This window comes from Sarcophilus harrisii, chromosome 3 (genome assembly GCF_902635505.1).
Source record: "Sarcophilus harrisii chromosome 3, mSarHar1.11, whole genome shotgun sequence".
NCBI classification, from domain to species: domain Eukaryota; kingdom Metazoa; phylum Chordata; class Mammalia; order Dasyuromorphia; family Dasyuridae; genus Sarcophilus; species Sarcophilus harrisii.
Genome location: NC_045428.1, coordinates 490,624,020 through 490,642,283, shown reverse-complemented (window position 1 = coordinate 490,642,283; position 18,264 = coordinate 490,624,020). Strand labels below are relative to the sequence as shown.

At 38.1% G+C, this 18,264-nt stretch overlaps 2 protein-coding genes across 2 annotated transcripts in view; one reads left to right on the top strand and one right to left on the bottom strand.

Annotated features, from left to right (window-relative positions):
- Positions 1-271: 271 nt before the first annotated feature.
- On the bottom strand, positions 272-972 carry CLDN25 (claudin 25). Its single transcript, XM_003764215.2, has one exon. It carries the CDS (start codon positions 970-972, stop codon positions 283-285), a length of 690 nt encoding a protein of 229 aa, XP_003764263.1. The 3' UTR covers positions 272-282.
- Positions 973-9,420: 8,448 nt separating this feature from the next.
- Positions 9,421-18,264, top strand: part of ZW10 (zw10 kinetochore protein) — a 36,096-nt gene continuing 27,252 nt past the window's right edge. The window contains exons 1-2 of the mRNA XM_012545007.3: positions 9,421-9,620; positions 15,750-15,884. Of these exons, the coding sequence (XP_012400461.1) occupies positions 9,516-9,620; positions 15,750-15,884 (240 nt within the window). The 5' untranslated portion in view covers positions 9,421-9,515. The remainder of the gene's footprint in view (positions 9,621-15,749; positions 15,885-18,264) is intronic.

Genomic DNA, 18,264 nt, shown 5'->3' with positions numbered 1-18,264 from the left:
CATTTATGTTGTTAAGAATGTTCTTATTGTATTACTGTGTAGTATACTATGTGACATTTATTATTGTTACATTTTTAATAAAAATATATCTAATAGAAGAACATTTATCTTTTCCCATTTATATCCCTTATGTTCTGGACCCTTTTAACACCAACACCAGCACCAGCCCCATTAGCACTGTCACCACTACCAGAAGCAAGGTAAAACCAGCTAAGATTAAAGAATTGATAGGGATAAGAAAGCATTTTAATTCTCCTTGTGCTCCCTAATTAAGATCCAGCCCTAGATTACCAGGTCTCTGTGTCTTGGAGGTGGATGGAAGAACCTCTCTGGCATCTCAGATGGACCCCCTGTTGGAAGGGTTACCAGAGAGCCATTAGGAGGCAAAGGTGGTTCATCATTTTCCAGCCAGGTCGAGCAGATCAAGAGCAATCCACTAACTGCTAGAAAAACTCCAGCAAACCAGCCCAGGAAGAGGGCTTCTCCAAACTCCCACCGGGGCACAATCTCAGGAACGTGTTCATCCCAGAAATCCTGGACGGTGCTATAGGCCACCCAAGAAACAGGGAAAAGAGTTGAAGCTGCGGCCACCTCCACCAGCACCCCTGCGAGGAATCGTAGCCATTTCTTCAATCCCCAGCTGACCCCCTGGAGCTGGAAGCAATCAGAACCGAGGCTAGAGAAGAGAAACCCCAAAAAGCCCAGCCCGTTGGAGGCCAACATGAGGATCCTGGATGCTCGGAACTCCTGGGGCAAAGCCAAGAAAGACTCAAAAGTCTTGCATACTACAGCCCCTTCTTCCTGGATCACACAGACCCCCCAAAGCCCCATGCTCCAGCTCTCCATTTCATTCAGTTCCAAGCTGAGATTCTTCCACAGAGGAACAGCTGTGGTAACACAAGAGCAGATCCATCCAAGGAGAGAGAGAAGCAGTGCCCCTAGTTGTATTTTTCCATTAAAATTCCAGGCCATGGTCACTCACTCCAGGGAGGGAGGGAAGGAAGGAGGAGAGGGTACTGATCTTTGGGATTTCTCTGTGGCTGGCCAGCAGGGCAAGGCTCCCTCGGGGGCAGAGCAGGGCAGAAAGAAGCTGGGCTTGTTAGCACTTGATGAGCAGCCTGGTTTCAGCTTTCCAGGAGGCAGGTGGCATAAGCCTGGCAGCTTTGGGACTAATAGGCGTGCCCAGGGTTTTGAGTACAGGTTGGGAGGGAGGAGGGATTTTGCCAAAAAAAAAAAAAAATGGCAAAGGAGAGATGTCACTGGATATACATTAAACTTTTAAAGGTTAAAATTTCCTTCCTTCCAACTCAAAGCATTAAAAACAAATCCAGTAGATATTAGCAACTAAGTTCTCTCCAACTAAACTCTCATCAGTTGCTGGGACAGCATCTTCTTGAGAGCAATGAAGTACTCATCCCTTCCTGCCCAATTCTTTTACCTCCATCTCTATTAATGTTTGCTGCTGCTGCTGCTTGGGCAGAACAAATTCCTCTGCCCCTATACCTACCCATCAATGATCCCGCAAAAAGATCTTCCATTTTTGAGACAAGTATAGGTAAAAATTTGGAGTTTTATGCTGAAAAAAGTTAATTTGATCTGGCCGATTTTATTGACACTACATATGTATATCTGTCTGTCAGTCTATCTCTTTCCAATGCTTCCTCCATGTCATCTACAAAAAGAATCCTCTCATATCAAAGTCAAACAAAATAAATCAACACATTGGCCATTAAAAATAAATGTTCTATATCCCAAAGAGATAATAAAAAGGGGAAAAGAACCTACATGTGCAAAATTGTTTGCAGCAGCTCTTTTTGTAGTGGCAAGGAATTAGAAACTGACTGAATGTCTATCAGTTGGGGAAGGGCTGAATAAATTATGGTATATGAAGATAATGGAATTGTAATGTTCTACAAGAAATGATGAGCAGGCTGATTTCAGAAAACCTGAAGACTTACATGAAGTGAGCAAAAACAGGAGAACATTGTACACAGTAACAAGATTATATGATGATCAGTTGTGATGAACATGGTACTTCCCAGCAAAATAGTGACTCAAGGCAATTCCAATAGTATTGGAAAATGCCAATTGCATCCAGAGAGAGAACTATGGAGAATGAATGTAGATCAAAGCATAATATTTTCACCTTTTTTTTGGTTTTTCCCCTTTATGGCCTTATTTTTCTTGCACAACGTGAAAAATATGGAAATATGTTTAAAAGGACTGCACATATTTAATCTCTATCAGATTGCTGTCTTGGAGATGGGAAAGGTAAGGAAGGGAGGGTGAAAGATTTAGAACACAAAGTTTTGCAAAAATGAATATTAAAAACTATATATTTTGAAAAATTTGCATTTGGAAAAATAAAATACTGTTAAAAAAAGAAAATAAAAGAAAATGCATTCCAAACCTATAATTCACTACCACTCTGATTTGAGAGGGGACACATGCTTCATCATCAGTCCTCTGAGGTAACAGTTGATCACTGAATTGATCAATGTTTTAAAGTCTTTCATATTTTTCTGTGAACTCTAAGAGAAGGAACTTTTTTGCCTTTCTTTATATCCAAAGTTTCTGACACATAGTAGGTGTTTAATAAATGTTTGTCAGCTGTCTGACATGATTGTAGATGGCATGTAAAGTGTTCTACTGGCTTATATACTGATATTTATTCAGGGTTTTTTTCCCCTACAAACTCTGTGATATACTTGAAGATGAAAGCAAATGTATTGCCTTAAGAAGAGAAAAAGAAGAATTAAAGAGAAAAGAGAATCCATTTAATTCAGTCATATTAATGGTCATCAGGAATTATATATAGGATGAATTTTATTAGTGCCTATTATGTGCCAGACATTGTGCTAAGGGATGGGGGCACAAAGTAACTCAGAAGACAGTCTGACCCATTTATTTACAGATGAGGAAACTGAGATAACAGAAAGGACATATGATGACTACAGGATCACACAAATGGTAAATATCAGAGTCAGGATTTTAAAAAATTCAGGTTAGACCATTCCAAATCTTGTTCTTTATGTTATATGAAATAACATAATAGGAAAGATCTTGGAATACAAATTAGGAAATTAAGGTTCTACTCTAAGCTCTGTCTCTAAAGTCTCTTCTACATCTAAGAGTCTATGAAAACTTTCTATTTTTAAAAGCATCTTAGAATTATGAAGTTAAAAAAAAAGGATGCTGAAAGATTTTTTAAGTGAAAATTGTTTTCATAAAATCCTAGAAGAGAAATATAGAAACTGTGACATGGACAGATAGTACAGAGTTGTATGTTAGAACTCTGAAGAATCATAAATAGAGGTTACTCAAATCAATAAATATTTTTATTAAGCACCAATGATGTGCAACGTCACTGTTGGACATATGAAGACAAAAATGAAATAGTCTATGGCTTCAACAAACTAACATTTGGTTTATAGCAGCTCTCTTTATAGTAGCAAAGAATTGGAAATCAAGGGGATGCCCAATAATTGGGGAATGGCTGAACAAATTGTGGTACATGAATGTAACCTATATCAGATTGTTTGTCTTCGGGGAGAGAGAAAAAATGAAAATCAAAATCTTATAAAAATAAATGTTGAAAACTATCTTTACATGTAATCGGATGAAATAAAATATTATTAAGTGTGTGTGTGTGGGTTATACAAAATAACATTTGAAGCATCTGGTGGCCCAGCGTATAAAACATTGGACCTGGAGTCAGGCAGCAGCAGCAGTAATAGTAGTAGTTGTAAATGTAGTGGTGGTAGTTGTGATAGTAGCAATAGTAGCAGCAGCAGCAGCAGCAGCAGCAGCAATAGTAGTAGTAGTAGTAATAGTAGTGATGGTGCTATACTGGGGGTATTTAACATATACAAAATTAAGTACATATAAAGTAATTTCAAGAGGGAGACCGCTAATAAAACCTAAGAAGATCAGGAAAGCCCCTGTGTAAGAGCAGGTATGTGACCTTTGTTTCAAAGAAACTAGGGATTCTTTGAAGTGGAAATGAGGAGGGAATATATTCAAGTCATAAGGAACCAACCACTTGTCACTTAGCACAGAGATAGAAAATGGAACGCTGTACATAGGAAATAGTGGGCTGCTTTGAGTATAGTGGATAGGACAGGAATGGAAGTAATAGTGCCATTGGGAAGCATGTAAATACTCCACACATATCATATGAGGAATATGAAATAAGGATTTAGAAGTAGATGAGAGCCAGATTGTGGAGGGCTTTAAATGTTAGGTAAAGGAGTTAGTATTCTAGACTAACATTACTCAGGATAGAAGTATAACAACCACTTATAGATGCAATCCCATTATTAATTGACATAAAATCTTTGACCTGCTCTATTTCAAACCTCTGCAGACTTGTTTCTCCTTATGCAGTTTGGGATGTCCCCTTCCCCATCCTAGTGACTCACCATTAGTTTTGGACTTGGTATGGATACTAGATCAATTTTAGCTCTATTATAGCTCAAAACTCTGGAACTCAAGCAATTCACCAGCCTCAGTCTCCTTGCCAACAAAAATTACAAGCCTGTGCCAATATTTCTTACAACACAAAATCATCCTATCACAAAAAACAGAATTCCATTTTATTTATACACCATAAATTGTCCAATAATCTTCTATTTCATAAATACCTTCTTACTTTTCAGATCTTTCCCACTACGATAAAGAGCTACCATGGATATTTTTGCACATATGGTCTCTTCCTTCATTCTTTGCTCTCTTTGGAGTATAAACCTATTAATTGGTCAAAAGGTATGGAAAGTTATATAGTAAGAGAAATGACATATTCTTTAATTGATAAATGGTTAAAAGATATGAACAGATAATTTTCAGATGAAGAAATTAAGTCCATTTCTAGTCATGAAAAATGCTCCAAATTGCAATTGACTAGAGAAATGCAAATTAAGACATCTCTGAGGTACCACTTCACACTTCTCAGATTGGTTAAGATGAAAAGAAAAGATAATGATGAATTTTGAAAGGATATGGGAAAACTGGAACACTAATGCATTGTTGATGGAGTTGTGAAATGATTCAACCATTCTGCAGAACTATTTAGAACTATCCTCAAAGAAATATAAAACTGTGTATACCCTTTGATCCAGCACTACTAAGTATGTGTATGCAAAAGAGATCATAAAAGAGGAAAAAGGACTCACATGTGCAAAAAAATGTTTGTAGCAACTGTTTGTATAGTGCCAAGGAACTAGAAATTCAGTTGGATGCCCATCAATTGGGGAATGGCTGAATAAGTTATGGCATGTGAAAATAATGGAATTTTATTGTTCTATAAAAATGATGAGCAGGCTGATTTCAGAAAAGTCTGGAAAGTCTTACAAGAACTGATGCTGAGTGAAGTGAGCAGAACCAGTAGAACAATGTATATAATAAGATTATATGATGATCAACTGTGATGAACTTGGCTCTTCTCAGCAATGTGGTGATTTAGGACAAATCCAACAGACTTGTGCTGGAAAGTGCCATCCGTTTCTAGAGAGAGAATATGGAGACTAAATGTACATTGAAATGTAGTATTTTCATATTTTTTCTGGTTTGCTTTTTACTTTCTCATGGGTTTTCTTCCTTTGGGTCTGATTTTTCTTGTATACAACAAGAAAAATATGGAAATATATCTATTATCATTGTACATGTTTAACCTAAAATAAAAAGTATGGACAGTTTGGTAATTTTTTTGGAAATACCTGTTTTCTTTGAGTGATTACCAGGTTTTGAAAATTAATCATTTTTCAGGTAAGAGATTCTGGCTCCCTCTTCTGACCATTCAGAGATGCTGCATGATAAGCATCAGAGCTTATTTAAGTTCATATAGCAAACCTTAGATTATACAAATCTATATTTATAAAATAGTAGTAATAATAATAACAGTTTCAGGACTGTAATGGATAATCTAGTCTACCTCTCTCACTTTACGGGTGAAGAAAATGATTCCCAGAGAGATAATGTAACTTAAAATCCCATGGGTAGTGACAGTCAATATTCAAATTTTATTCTTTATTCCATTCTTTTCCCCTCTATGTCATGATCTTGATATGACGGTGATATGATGGACAACTAATGTCAGGGTAAAATTCAAATACAGTAGAGGTGGTTGCCAACAAGAGTTACAAGCCTGTGCCAAAACATTTGGTTCCTTTGATATTTCTTACCTGGTCCTGGTTTTACAAGAGCATTCATCCATAAGGACTATTGTGATTTCTTAAGGAAGCTTACTTAATCAGTTCTAATTAATAAGTCCATCAGTCAATCAGCCATTGCTGAAGGGCAGATTGTCAGAATGGAAAGGTACCTCTGAGGCTATTTATATATAGCCTGAGTATAATCTAAACTTGTATTGGTCTAGGTAACTATTATATACCATTTTGGCCATTTTTAGTTATGTCAGGGTCTTCATGATCCTATTTGGGGTCTTTTTGGCAAAGACACTGGAGTGGTTTGTTATTTCCTTTTCCAGCTCATTTTACAAATAAGGAAACTGAGACAGAGTTAAATGTTACCTAGGGTCACACAATTAGTAAGTACATGAGGATAGTTTTGAACTCAGGTCTTCCTGACTTCAGGCCCAGCACTCTAATACTGCACCACCTAGCTGCCCTCCTCTATACCATACCCAACCAGTGGTCATCCAGCTTTTGCTTAAAGATCTCCAATGAGGAGCAATAAATTATTTCCAAAGGCAGCTCATTGTACTTTTGGATTACTCTGATAGATTTTCCTTTCACTAAGACTAAATTTGTCTCTCTAAAAATTCTACCTGTTACTCCTATTGCTGCCCTCTGGAATCAAACCAAATAAGTCTATTTCCTCTTCCATTTGCTTATTTCTTCTCTCTGCCAGGCCAATTATCCTCATTCCTTTTATCTGATATTCATTGACATGAATTCAAGGTCTCTTCCAAATAATGTTTCCCAACAGATTATACCATTATAGTTATGCATAGGCTGAAGACAACACAAGATCCCACTATGTTTATTGTTTGTAGACGTTTAAAATAATTTTATTTGGTAAGAGCAAAATGCCCCCAAAGACTTTCTTCCAACAACTGGTCTTCTATGTCTATATCAATATTATACAAGATGCTTTGAAAGATGTAGAAAGAAAATAACTTCATTTGACAACCCTCTGATTGTTAATATCAAGAGAGATATAAAAGGAAGATCTCTCCCTCCAGAATCATATATAAAATGAACTGGAGAAACAAATGGCAAAAACCCCAGTGTATTTGACAAGAAAATCCTAAATGGAGTCACAAAGAGTTAGATAAGACTGAACAACAACAACAAAACAATAACTACCCACAACCAAGTGTTTGCCATAATTAGGGAGGATGTACTCTACTTGTGATGTTATATGATGGTGAGTCACAAAACACTGAAGTCTTTAAATATGATAATAAGCATCATTCAGGGTTGATGGAGAGGTACATAGAAGGTGTGAATAAACATGTTAAATGAGGAATGATCAGTGTCATAGATTCAATCAAAGAAGTGCATGATTAAGAAAGATGAACTAGATGGGAGTGAAGGATAACGGATAGATAATCTGCCATTGGTATTCTCTCAATGCCAAGTGAATTTAGGGAAGGTCTCCAGTATCCTGGGCAGACTCCTTATGTTATGGTAGGACAGGGATGAAAAGAATCACAAAAAGTTAAGGGTAAGAATCTGTATAGGCTGAAACTGTTTTGTGTATCTATGCCCTTTTGCTTCACATCCATCCATATTTTCCCTATTCCAGCTCTTTTTTTTCCTCACTACCTTTTTTTCTCATTGTACCCAAAGGAATCCCTATTCTATATATAGGGAGACATTGATTCAGCCTTGTTTTATCTACTACAGAAAATGCCTAAGACGGAAGGGACTCAGAAGGATCGATGGGGCAATAGTGAGATATAAAGCACTCAAATGGCTTCTCTGAGTACTCTCAAAGGTAGAATATTTTGAGACTACTGAATAAATAGGGAGGTTTTTTTTTTTTTTTTTACTCCATATTCACCTCACACCTGTATCATCCAATCAACTTATGGCAATAGTCCAGTCTCCCGGCTTACTAAGTGTCTACTATGGGCGCTGTGCTAGGGGCTGGACATACAAGGGCACGCGAAGAAAAATAGTTCCCGTCCTCCAAGACCCCATATTCTAACGGAGGCTGCTACATGGGGAAATAGAGGAGAAATATAATGAAACAGAGCATCATCTCAGAAGGAAGGCACTGGAGGTGGGAGTGGGGACAGAGAGGTCCCTTTGCAGAAGGATTTTAGCTGGATTTAAAGGGAGCCAGAAGGTCCAGGGGAGAGCATTCGAGGCACGGGTCAGTTAAAAAAGGGAATGCGACAAGGGATAACCAGCTAAGCGTATGTCCAGTGTGGTGGAATCATGGGGGCAGCTAGGGGGCGCCATAGTGCATACAGCGTACGGCATACAGGGCCTGGGGTCGGGAAGACCGCTTTTCTGGAGCTCAAATTTGTTTCCGACGCTTATTAGCTGGGTGACCCTGAGAAAGTCACTTAATCCCATTTGCTTCAGTTTCTTTGTTTGTAAAATGAAATACAAGGAAATTGCCAAGGAAATTTGCAAAAGGGGTTCACAAAGGATCGGACGCGTCTGAGCAACAGAACTCATGAAGGAGAGTGAAATGGAAACAGACTGGGATGGACCTTCAACGAACAATGAGTATCCCGTTACTGGAACTTTTAAGGAAAAGGATGGAGAACCATTACTCGAAGATGCTGTCAGTCGTCAAAGGGATAATTGTTTATGCATTGTATCAGAGACCTTTCCACGGTACTTTTCAGCTATCAGATTGTGTGAAATGATATCTAATGAAAATGAGGTGTATTTGTCTTCAAGGTGTGTTGGTTTGCTTAGGGTTTTTGGAAACAAGTGCATTTGGGTTTGCTATTAGCTAACTCACATTTCCTCCGTCCGTCCCTCCCTTCCTCCTTTCCTTCCTTCCTTCCTCCCTCCTTCCCGCCCTTCCTCTCTCTTTTCCTTCCTTCCTTCCTTCCTTCCTTCCTTCCTTCCTTCCTTCCTTCCTTCCTTCCTTCCTTCCTTCCTTCCTTCCTTCCTTCCTTCCTTCCTTCCTTCCTTCCTTCCCTCTTCCTTCCTTCCTTCCTTCCTTCCTTCCTTCCTTCCCTCCTTCCTTTCCTTCCTTCCTTCTTTCTTTACTATGAAAAGAGCGGGAATCGCTCAGAGATTTAAAAGGAATTGAACCAAGGTAAAATAAACGCAACGCGTCCTTTTGCTATTTGATTGCAACAGGACACCGTGAAGCCCACAAAGAGCCCGGAGGCGCGTTGCTTCTCGGGAGCTGTAGTGCAGCACGCCCCTGGGTTCAGCGCGCTTTGAACGGGGGCGACTCCCTTTCCCAGCAGGCTGCGCGCGGCGGGCAAGAGGCGGGACCGGAGGTGTTGCGCTGGCGCGGGAGGCGGCGGCGGCCGCAGCGGCTTTCCCGGGGAGTCGGGGTCGGCGGTCTCGGCTCAGACCATGTCTTCGTTCGTGACCGAAGTGCTGGCGCACTCCGGACGTCTGGAGAAGGAGGATCTGGGTACTCGGATCGGCCGGCTGACCAGGAGGGTGGAGGAGATCAAGGTGAGAGCCGGGCGTGGGCGGGGGTGCGGGCTGAGGCGCGGGAAGGAGGGGCAGCTTTGGCCCGGCTCGCGGTGTAGAGAGCGACTAGGTGGGAGGGGCCGGCACTTGGAGGGGTGCGGGGGGAAGCGGAGAGATGGGGGGATGGGGGCGAGGAAAAAGCGAGGCAGAGTAAGGGAAAGCCAAGTTCAGTTAGGTAGCTCTGGCTGAATTTACCCTGCAGCAGTTTTTTCGTGTAGATATTTGTTTCGTGTATAGAGTCTTCTGAGGGCAGAGACTTTTTGCCTCTTAGTGTATTCCCAGTGCTTAGCGTAGCTCCCTGGCTCATCTTGTACTTGCCATTCTCGTCTGACTCCTTGTGACCCCGTTGAGGGTTTTCGTGACAGAGAGACTGGAGCGGCTTGCCTTTTCCTTCTCAGTTCTTTCTGCGGGCGAGAAAACAGAGGCGCACAAGGTTAAATGACTCCCAGGGTCACACAGCCCCTATGTGTCAGAGGTTGGGCTTCACCCCCGGCCTCTTCGCTCAGGGACCAGCTGTGTATCTATTCTAACATACTGGCATCTTAACTTTAATTTTTTTAAAATCTGGCCTAGCAGTCTAGCATGTTGGAGGGTTTTTGTTTTTTTGGTTCTGACGCTCTTTACTCGGGTGTGGGGTGTTATTTATCCTCCTAACTTTGTCATCTGCAAATATCACATAAATGCCGCCTATGTATTTATCTGAATCTCTCTCTCTCTCTCTCTCTCTCTCTGTGTCTCTCTCTCTCTCTGTCTCTCTTGTGTCTCTCTCTCTGTCTCTGTCTCTCTTGTGTCTCTATCTCTCTCTGTCTCTCTTGTGTCTCTCTCTCTGTCTCTGCCTCTCTTGTGTCTCTGTCTCTCCTCTCTCTCTCTTTGTCTCTGTCTCTCTCTCTGTCTCTCTTGTGTCTCTCTCTCTCTGTCTCTCTTGTGTCTCTCTCTGTCTCTGTCTCTCTTGTGTCTCTGTCTCTCTCTGTCTCTCTTGTGTCTCTCTGTCTCTGTCTCTCTTGTGTCTCTGTCTCTTTCTGTCTCTCTTCTCTCTCTCTCTTTGTCTCTGTCTCTCTGTCTCCCTCTCTGTCTCTCTTGTCTCTCTCTCTCTCTCTTCTCTCTCTCTCTGTCTCTAAAACATCTAGGAAGTGTTAAGTTTCTGAGGCCAATTTTGGACTCAGGTCTCCTGACTTCAGGGCTGGTGCTCTATCCCCTGTAACACCTGCTGCTTCTCATCTGAATCTTTCATAAAAACATCAAACTAGATAGATCTCTATTAAATTCTACTGGAAACTTCTGTCCAGGTCAACATTGACTACTCTTCCAGTTATCTCACCAATTCTGAATTAGACCATACATCTCTCCATCTTGTTTGAAGGTTAAAATGTGAGATATTGTTAACAAGCTAGGCCTATCGCATTATCTACCTGCCAGTTTAGTAACTCAATCAAAAAAGGAAATGAGGTTAGTAGAGCATGAGTTATACTTAATGAAACCATACTAGCTGTTTATGATCATTGCTTCCCTAGTAAATGCTCCCTAGTCACCCCTTTAATAATATATTGAAGACTTTGGTCAGGAATTAAATTTAAGCTCAGCAGCCTGAAGATTCCATACACTCTTCAAAAAAAGGGGGGAGACATTTAGTCATCTCCAATCCCCTGGTATCACTCTTCTTTGCCCTGATATTAATTAAAAAAAAAAATCATTGACAAGGCTCAGCAATCATATATATCAATTCTTTTGGTATACCATATGTATTCTATAGTATGATTTACTTATGGCCTTTTGACTTAAAATCCAGGACAAACTAATGCATTCTTACTATGTGTGCTTATTGGAGTTTTAACTCCTTGTTTACAGGTTTTTTTTTTTTTTTTTTTTTTGCATGTCCCATTTGGAAGATTATTATTTTTGATCAAGAAAACAAATAAAGCAAGGGTGTCTCTTGTTATCATCCCATTTGTGAGATAGATTTTCTGTCCTATCTTTGATTTTTCACTTGCCTTCAATATAGCTAAAAAAAAGACCTTTTTGTTGTCTTTAACATATAATTTTCAGTTTTGGTTCTTTTTGAATCTTAGTATTCTGGACACTGTCTATTGTGAAGCTTTTCCATCTCATTCCTGTCTTTACTACTTACTCTTAGTTTTCCTTGTGTCATATGTTTATGTGCGTATTATTTCTGTTTTGATAAAATTTAAATTACTTAAAGGAGCTGTATGTATTTTTGTCTTTTTATCCCTTGTGCCTTGCATAGCACTTTACTAATGTTACATACTAAATGATATTTATTAGAATTGGAGAAAATTGAAATTAGAGTCAGGAAGACTTTTAGATTTGGAAAAGAATTCATAATTCATTCATTTATTTATTTTATACTAATAGCTTTTTATTTTTTAAAATACATTCAAAGATAATTTTCAGTATTCACCCTCACAAAACTTTGTGTTCCAAATTTTTCTCCCTCTCCTCTTTCCTCCTCTAGATAGCAAGTAATCTAATATAGGTTAAACATGTTCAATTCTTCTAAACAGATTTCCACATTTATCATGCTGCACAAGAAAAATGAGATCAAAAGGGAAAATGAGAAAAAAAACCCCAAGTAAACAACAATAGAAAAGGTGAAAATACTATGTTGTGATCCAGTCCTCATAATACTCTCTCTGGATGCAAGTATATTAGAATTAGCCTGAATCATCTCATTTTTGAAAAGACCCAGTTCCATCATCGTTGGTTATCATATAATTTTGTTACTGTGTATAATGTTTTTTTGGTTCTACTCACTTTATTTAGCATCAGTTCATGTAAATCCCTCTCCTCCAGGCCTTTCTGAAATCAGCCTGTCAATCACTTCTTATAGAACAGTAATATTCCATTGTATTCATATATCATAACTTATTCAGCCATTCCCCAACTGATGGGCAACCACTTAGTTTCCAGTTCCTTGCCACTATAAAAAGGGGTGCTACAAACATTTTTGCACATGGGGTCCTTTTCCCCTTTTTATGATCTCTTTGAGATACCAACCCAGTAGTGAGACTGCTGCTGGATCAAATGGTATGCACATTTTGATAGCCCTTTGGACATAGTTCCAAATTGCTCTCCATAATGGTTGGATCAGTTCATAACTCCACCAACAATTTATTAGTGTCCAGTTTTCCCACATGCCATCCAACATTAATCTTTTCCTGTCATCATAGCCAATCTGAGAGGAGTGAAGTGATATCTCAGAGTTGTCTTAATTTGCATTTCTCTGATCAGTGATTTAGAGCATTTTTTCATGACTAAAAAAGGCTTTAATTTCTTCATTTGAAAATTGTCTATATTTTTGACCACTTATCAATTGGAGAATGGTATGTATTATAAATTTGAGTCAATTCTCTATGTATTTTAAAAATAAGGCCTTTTCAGAAGCTTTGGATGTAAACTTTTTGTCCCCATTTTCTGCTTCCCTTCTAATCTTAGCTGCATTGATTTTGTTTGTACAAACTTTAAAATTTAATGTAATAAAAATTATCCATTTTGCATTTCAGAATGTTCTCTAGTTCTTCTTTGGACATAAATTTCTTTCTTCAGAAGTCATTTAGCCCAGCTTACAGTGGCATAGAAATTCCTCTTGAGAAGGTCACCCAGGAGTAATCATCCAAGTTCCATTTGTAGAGGAGGAAATGACTAAGTATTTCCATAATTCCTCCTTCTGTACCTGGCATTGGGTAAATTGCTTTACAGATTTTTCTTTTGATGACCTCTACTGATAGGGACTTATTGTTTCCTGTGACTGCCCCTTTCATTTTTGGGCAGTTTGATTTTGGAAAGTTTATTCTTCTATAGATATAAAATATGCCTCTAAACAACATCATGCTTTTGTTAAGCTTTTATAGAATAATAGAACTCAAACTACTGCTGAAAAACATTAATACCATGATGTAGAAATCTGGTATGAAGTTAACTGACTGTGACTTCTTTACCCTCACTTATGCAACCACTTCAAAAGGTTTTTTCATTGATTAGGCATATAGAAGTGTGGCATTTTTGAATAAGCATTACAACTGATTGATAATTGCCCCAGGATCTTTCATTTAACACACTGTATAAATTGTCCTTTATCCCCCCATCTGTTTTTTTGAATAATATTTTAAGTTATGAGAGAGCATGCATATAATGAAAAAAAAAAGACACCTACTATTTAATAATGATGAGTATTGATTTTAGAGAAACATGGAAAGACTAGCTTGAAAGAATTGAGTGAAATGAGTACAACCAAAAAAATGTTGCATACAGTAAACAGCAATGTTTAGAATGATTTTGAGTGAATACATCATTTTGTCTATTATAAATTCTCAAATTAACCATAGAGGACATATGAAGAAAAATGCTATCTGCATCCAGAGAAATAATTGATAAATAGAAGTATGTATAGAGTAATTTTACATATATACCTATTTTTGTTTGATGATAGTCATCACTAGATTGGGTTAAGTGGGGAGAGAAGGAAAATAAAGACATTTACATAATAATTTTGTTGTATATTTGAAAGGAATAGCAAGTTGTGCATAGTAGATTGGCAGTATCATGTACAATCATATTTTTTACTGAATTATGTTATGGAAATACTTGTTTTATTCCATAAATTAAAAATTTTTTAAAAGGGAAAAAAGCCTCATAACTGTTTGATTATGTTTTGTAAATACAGTATGCATTTCAGAATATTTTTCTTGTGTGCACTGTAAGGTGCCATCTTTTCAAAGAGAAAACTTTAAAACCTTAAAAAAAAAAACTTTTTAGCCATATTGCTTTTACTTATGCAGTTGATTTTTGAACTAGTATAATACTTTACATATTTCTTCTTTTCATGTCACTTAATTATCCCAGTTCCAGCTTTTTGAAATCTTTTTGGATCTCAAATTGATCATCAGCATAGTAGTTATCCTCCCAACTTATCATTATTTGGGTAGTTGATAAGTATAACATCCATACTTTTGTCCAAGTTGTTGACAAAAAGTATTGAATGTTATTAACTTAGGGACAGAGCCCTGTGACATTTCATGTTCAAGTTGGCTTTGATCCATCAATCATGATTCTGGGTCTGGTTTTTCAAACAGCTTTAAATCCACCTATTTTCTATCTCCTAGCCCATACTTTCCCATCTCATACAAAAGTATAGAGAGGAATTTTGTTAAATGCTGAGCTAAAATCTCAATATACTTGGTCTACTGCATTCTTTTCATTTGTCAGTCCAAATAACATTGTCAGAAAAGGAAATGAAGTTAGTCAGGTATGACATGTTCTTAGTAAATGCACCTTGATGCATCATGTCATTTTCTACATGTCAGAAACTATTTCTTTAGTGAAGCATTCCAGAATTTTGCTTGGAACTGAAGTTACATTCACTAGAGTGTCTTGTGCAGATTCTACTCTCATTACTTTTATATTTTTAAATTGAGACTTTTGCCCTTATCCAATCTGGTATTCTCTCTTCTCTTCCTTTTCTCCCTCCTCTCCCTCCTTCCTCTTCTCTTCCCCACCCTCCCCCCAGTTTTTTAAAGATCCTTGATAACAGCCTAATGCTAAATACTAGGATATAAAACAACTGGGCATTGAACTTTTTGGGAACAGCTACTTTACTGCCCCTTTTATCTTGTCTTTTCCTTTCAAATGAGGGGTATACCCTTTACGCTTCTGAGTCTCAGTTTCTTAATCTGTAAAATGAGAATAACAATATTCTGTTTATTTCATGGTGTTGCGAGGCAAATATTTTCTAAGTGGCAAACATAAGAAAATTATTTGTTTATTCCCTTTTACATGAACATGTGCGTAACTGAAAATTGGTTTTAATCTGAGCTTGTTTAATTCAAGATGAGACCTTTTGAATTTGGTTCTGTGTTTTTCTTCTCTAAATCTTTAGATAACTTTTGGGCAGCATTAGATGTTGTGATCCCCTCTATCCTGTTAATTTGTCCTGTGAATTTTAAGTTTGGAAGAGTTAAAAGACCTTGACCTAAAAAAGAAATGGGTAATTGTTTGTCTGGAAATTTCCAGGATAAGAGAGATCTTGGTAGAAGATAATTCTTATAGAAATCCTAACTCCACAATAATCTTCAGTGATCTTTTCATTTTGCATTGCAGGGTGAGGTGTGCAGCATGATCAATAAGAAGTACAATGAATTCTTGCCCAGCATGCAAAGTGCCCAGGACTTGGTAACCCAGGTCGATGAACTATGTGATGACATTGATCTGTTGAAGTCCAGGGTGGAGAGTGAGGTAAGGACAGTAAGTCTGTCAACCTGACACTTGGCTTGTTGGGAAAGGTAGGTTGTTCTCACTTGAAGTTTCCTGAAGCAGTGTAATTCACCAGGCTATGGCTCCTCGGCGCTTCAGCCTCTACATCTGTGACATGATGGATTTCACCAGATAATCCCTTCCTATGCGAAATTTCTCTAATTGTTCGGTGAAATCCTTGTCCAGAGTGAAAAATGAATGAATGAGGGAAAGCATTTATTAAGTGCTAAATTTTGGAGACATAAAAAGAAAAGTCAGACAGTCATTACTGTCTAAATTACATTTAGAGGTGGGGCTCACATTCTAATGGAGTCAACACCTATGGAAGGTTTTAGCTACGAATCTGATGGAAAAGTCCCGTGGTTCTTAGGGTATGGCAAAATAAATGGTAATATTTCTTCTTTAGTTATCATTTCCACTGATAAAATCATATCAGTTTCTGATGCTGGACTGTTCTATGGTGCCAAGGACTTTCTTTTCTGGGTCTATGCCAGCTGTGACCACAGCACATGCAGGAGTGATGGCCAGGCAGCATCTCTTGGTTACTTGCCATGGTGATAGCTGGTGGCCCTGGCCTGGAAGAATTGCTGTTCCCAAGGCTCAGGCTTGAAAGGGAGATGATTGGCAAAGGGATCTGACCTGCCTCATATGTGTTGCTGCTTCTCATAGAGCAACTAGGTGGTACAGGAACAATGGAAAAAGTATTGGACATTACTCTAGTCAGGAAGATAAATTTAGATCAGCCTCAGGCACTTTTGAGCTGTGTGACCCTAGGAAAAGCATCTTGGTCTGCCTTAGTTTTCTCAACTGTAGAATGGGGATAATAGCAGCTCTCTCCCAGAGTTATTGTGAGGGTCAAATTAAATAATAATTGTAAAGCATTTAGCACAGTGTCTGGCACATAGTAGGTGCTTAAGCTTCTTCTTTAATTTAAGGATAAAAGTGCTTCTATTGTTGCATTCTCAAAACAAGTTTGAAAGTGGAATAAATAATATTTTGTACTTTTATGGTGCTTTTACTTTTCAAAACACTTTTACATGAATTATTTTTGGCCTCAAGAAGAAATAGACAAAGAGAGAGAAACTAAATAAAGCATTTCTCGGTGTTGAGATGTGTTCTGTGGTCAATGCAGATTCAATGGAATACATCTTTCTGAGTTGGAAGGGACAAATTCATATAGTGTTGATGAGCAGTGTATTCAATAGCAGTATATCAATATTTGCTTGAGGGTCCCTTGTGAGAAGTAGGCCCTATATTTTCCAAGGCAATCATTTTATATTTAGAGAGTTCTGAAGATAGCAGATTTTCCCTTAACATCTTCATCCTTTTTTCCTAATTCTGCCCTACTAGGGTAAGTGAAACAAGCCTAATCCTGTCCAGTAATTGAAGGCATCTGTTATGCTTCTTGCAAAAGATTATCTTCTCCAACCCCATTTCCTTCCAACTAATGCTTGTAGTTTGATCCTTCACCACTGGTTGTCTTCTTCTTTAGCCTATCAGTTAAACAATATCTTCCAGAAGTCATCTGTGTAGAACAGGATACGACAGGACTGTCAGCTCTGTGGTACTCAACACTATTTCTCTTTTAATGTACCCTAAGATCTTACTAGTTTTTTTTTTTTCTTCATTAACATAATCTTCATATACACTGTATTTACAGTCCATGAAAACTCCCAAATTTTTTTCAGACAAATTGCTGTGTACCTGTGGGAATTTTGTACTTGTGGAGTTTGTTTGTTTGTTTTTTTAATATAAAAGTAAGAGTTTACATTTATTCCCTTTATATTTCGTTTCATTAGACTTTGCTCGGTGTCCTATTGTCTCTAGATGTTGTGGGATTCTGATTCTCCCATCTAACATGTTTTCTGTGCTTCCCAATTTAATGTTATTGCAAATTTGATAAATATACCCACATTTATCTTTATCCAAAGAATGGAGTATAAAATGGCACTGGACAAGGCCAAGCATAGATCCCTGGGATTCTTGTCTAGAATCCCCCTTCCAGGTCAATATTGAATCATTAATAGTACAGATTTGGATCCTGTGAATGTCAGTTCAATTAGGTCCTTAGGAAATCTGGGGCAATAAACTGAAGACCTGAGAGGCATAGCTAGTTCTGAATCCACTTTAATTAAACTGCTGTCAGGCTGACAACTCTCATTTTGGTCAACAAGAATAGCATGAGACACTTTGTCAAATGCTTAGGTGAAATTTAGGTAAACAGTATTTTCTGTTATTCTAATTAGCTAGCCACGTAACCATTTCCAAAAAGGAAATGAGGTTAGGGTGGCATCACCTGTTCATGATGGAGCTGTGCTAACTCCTTATGATAGATACTTGGTTATTTTTTTGTTGTTGTTCA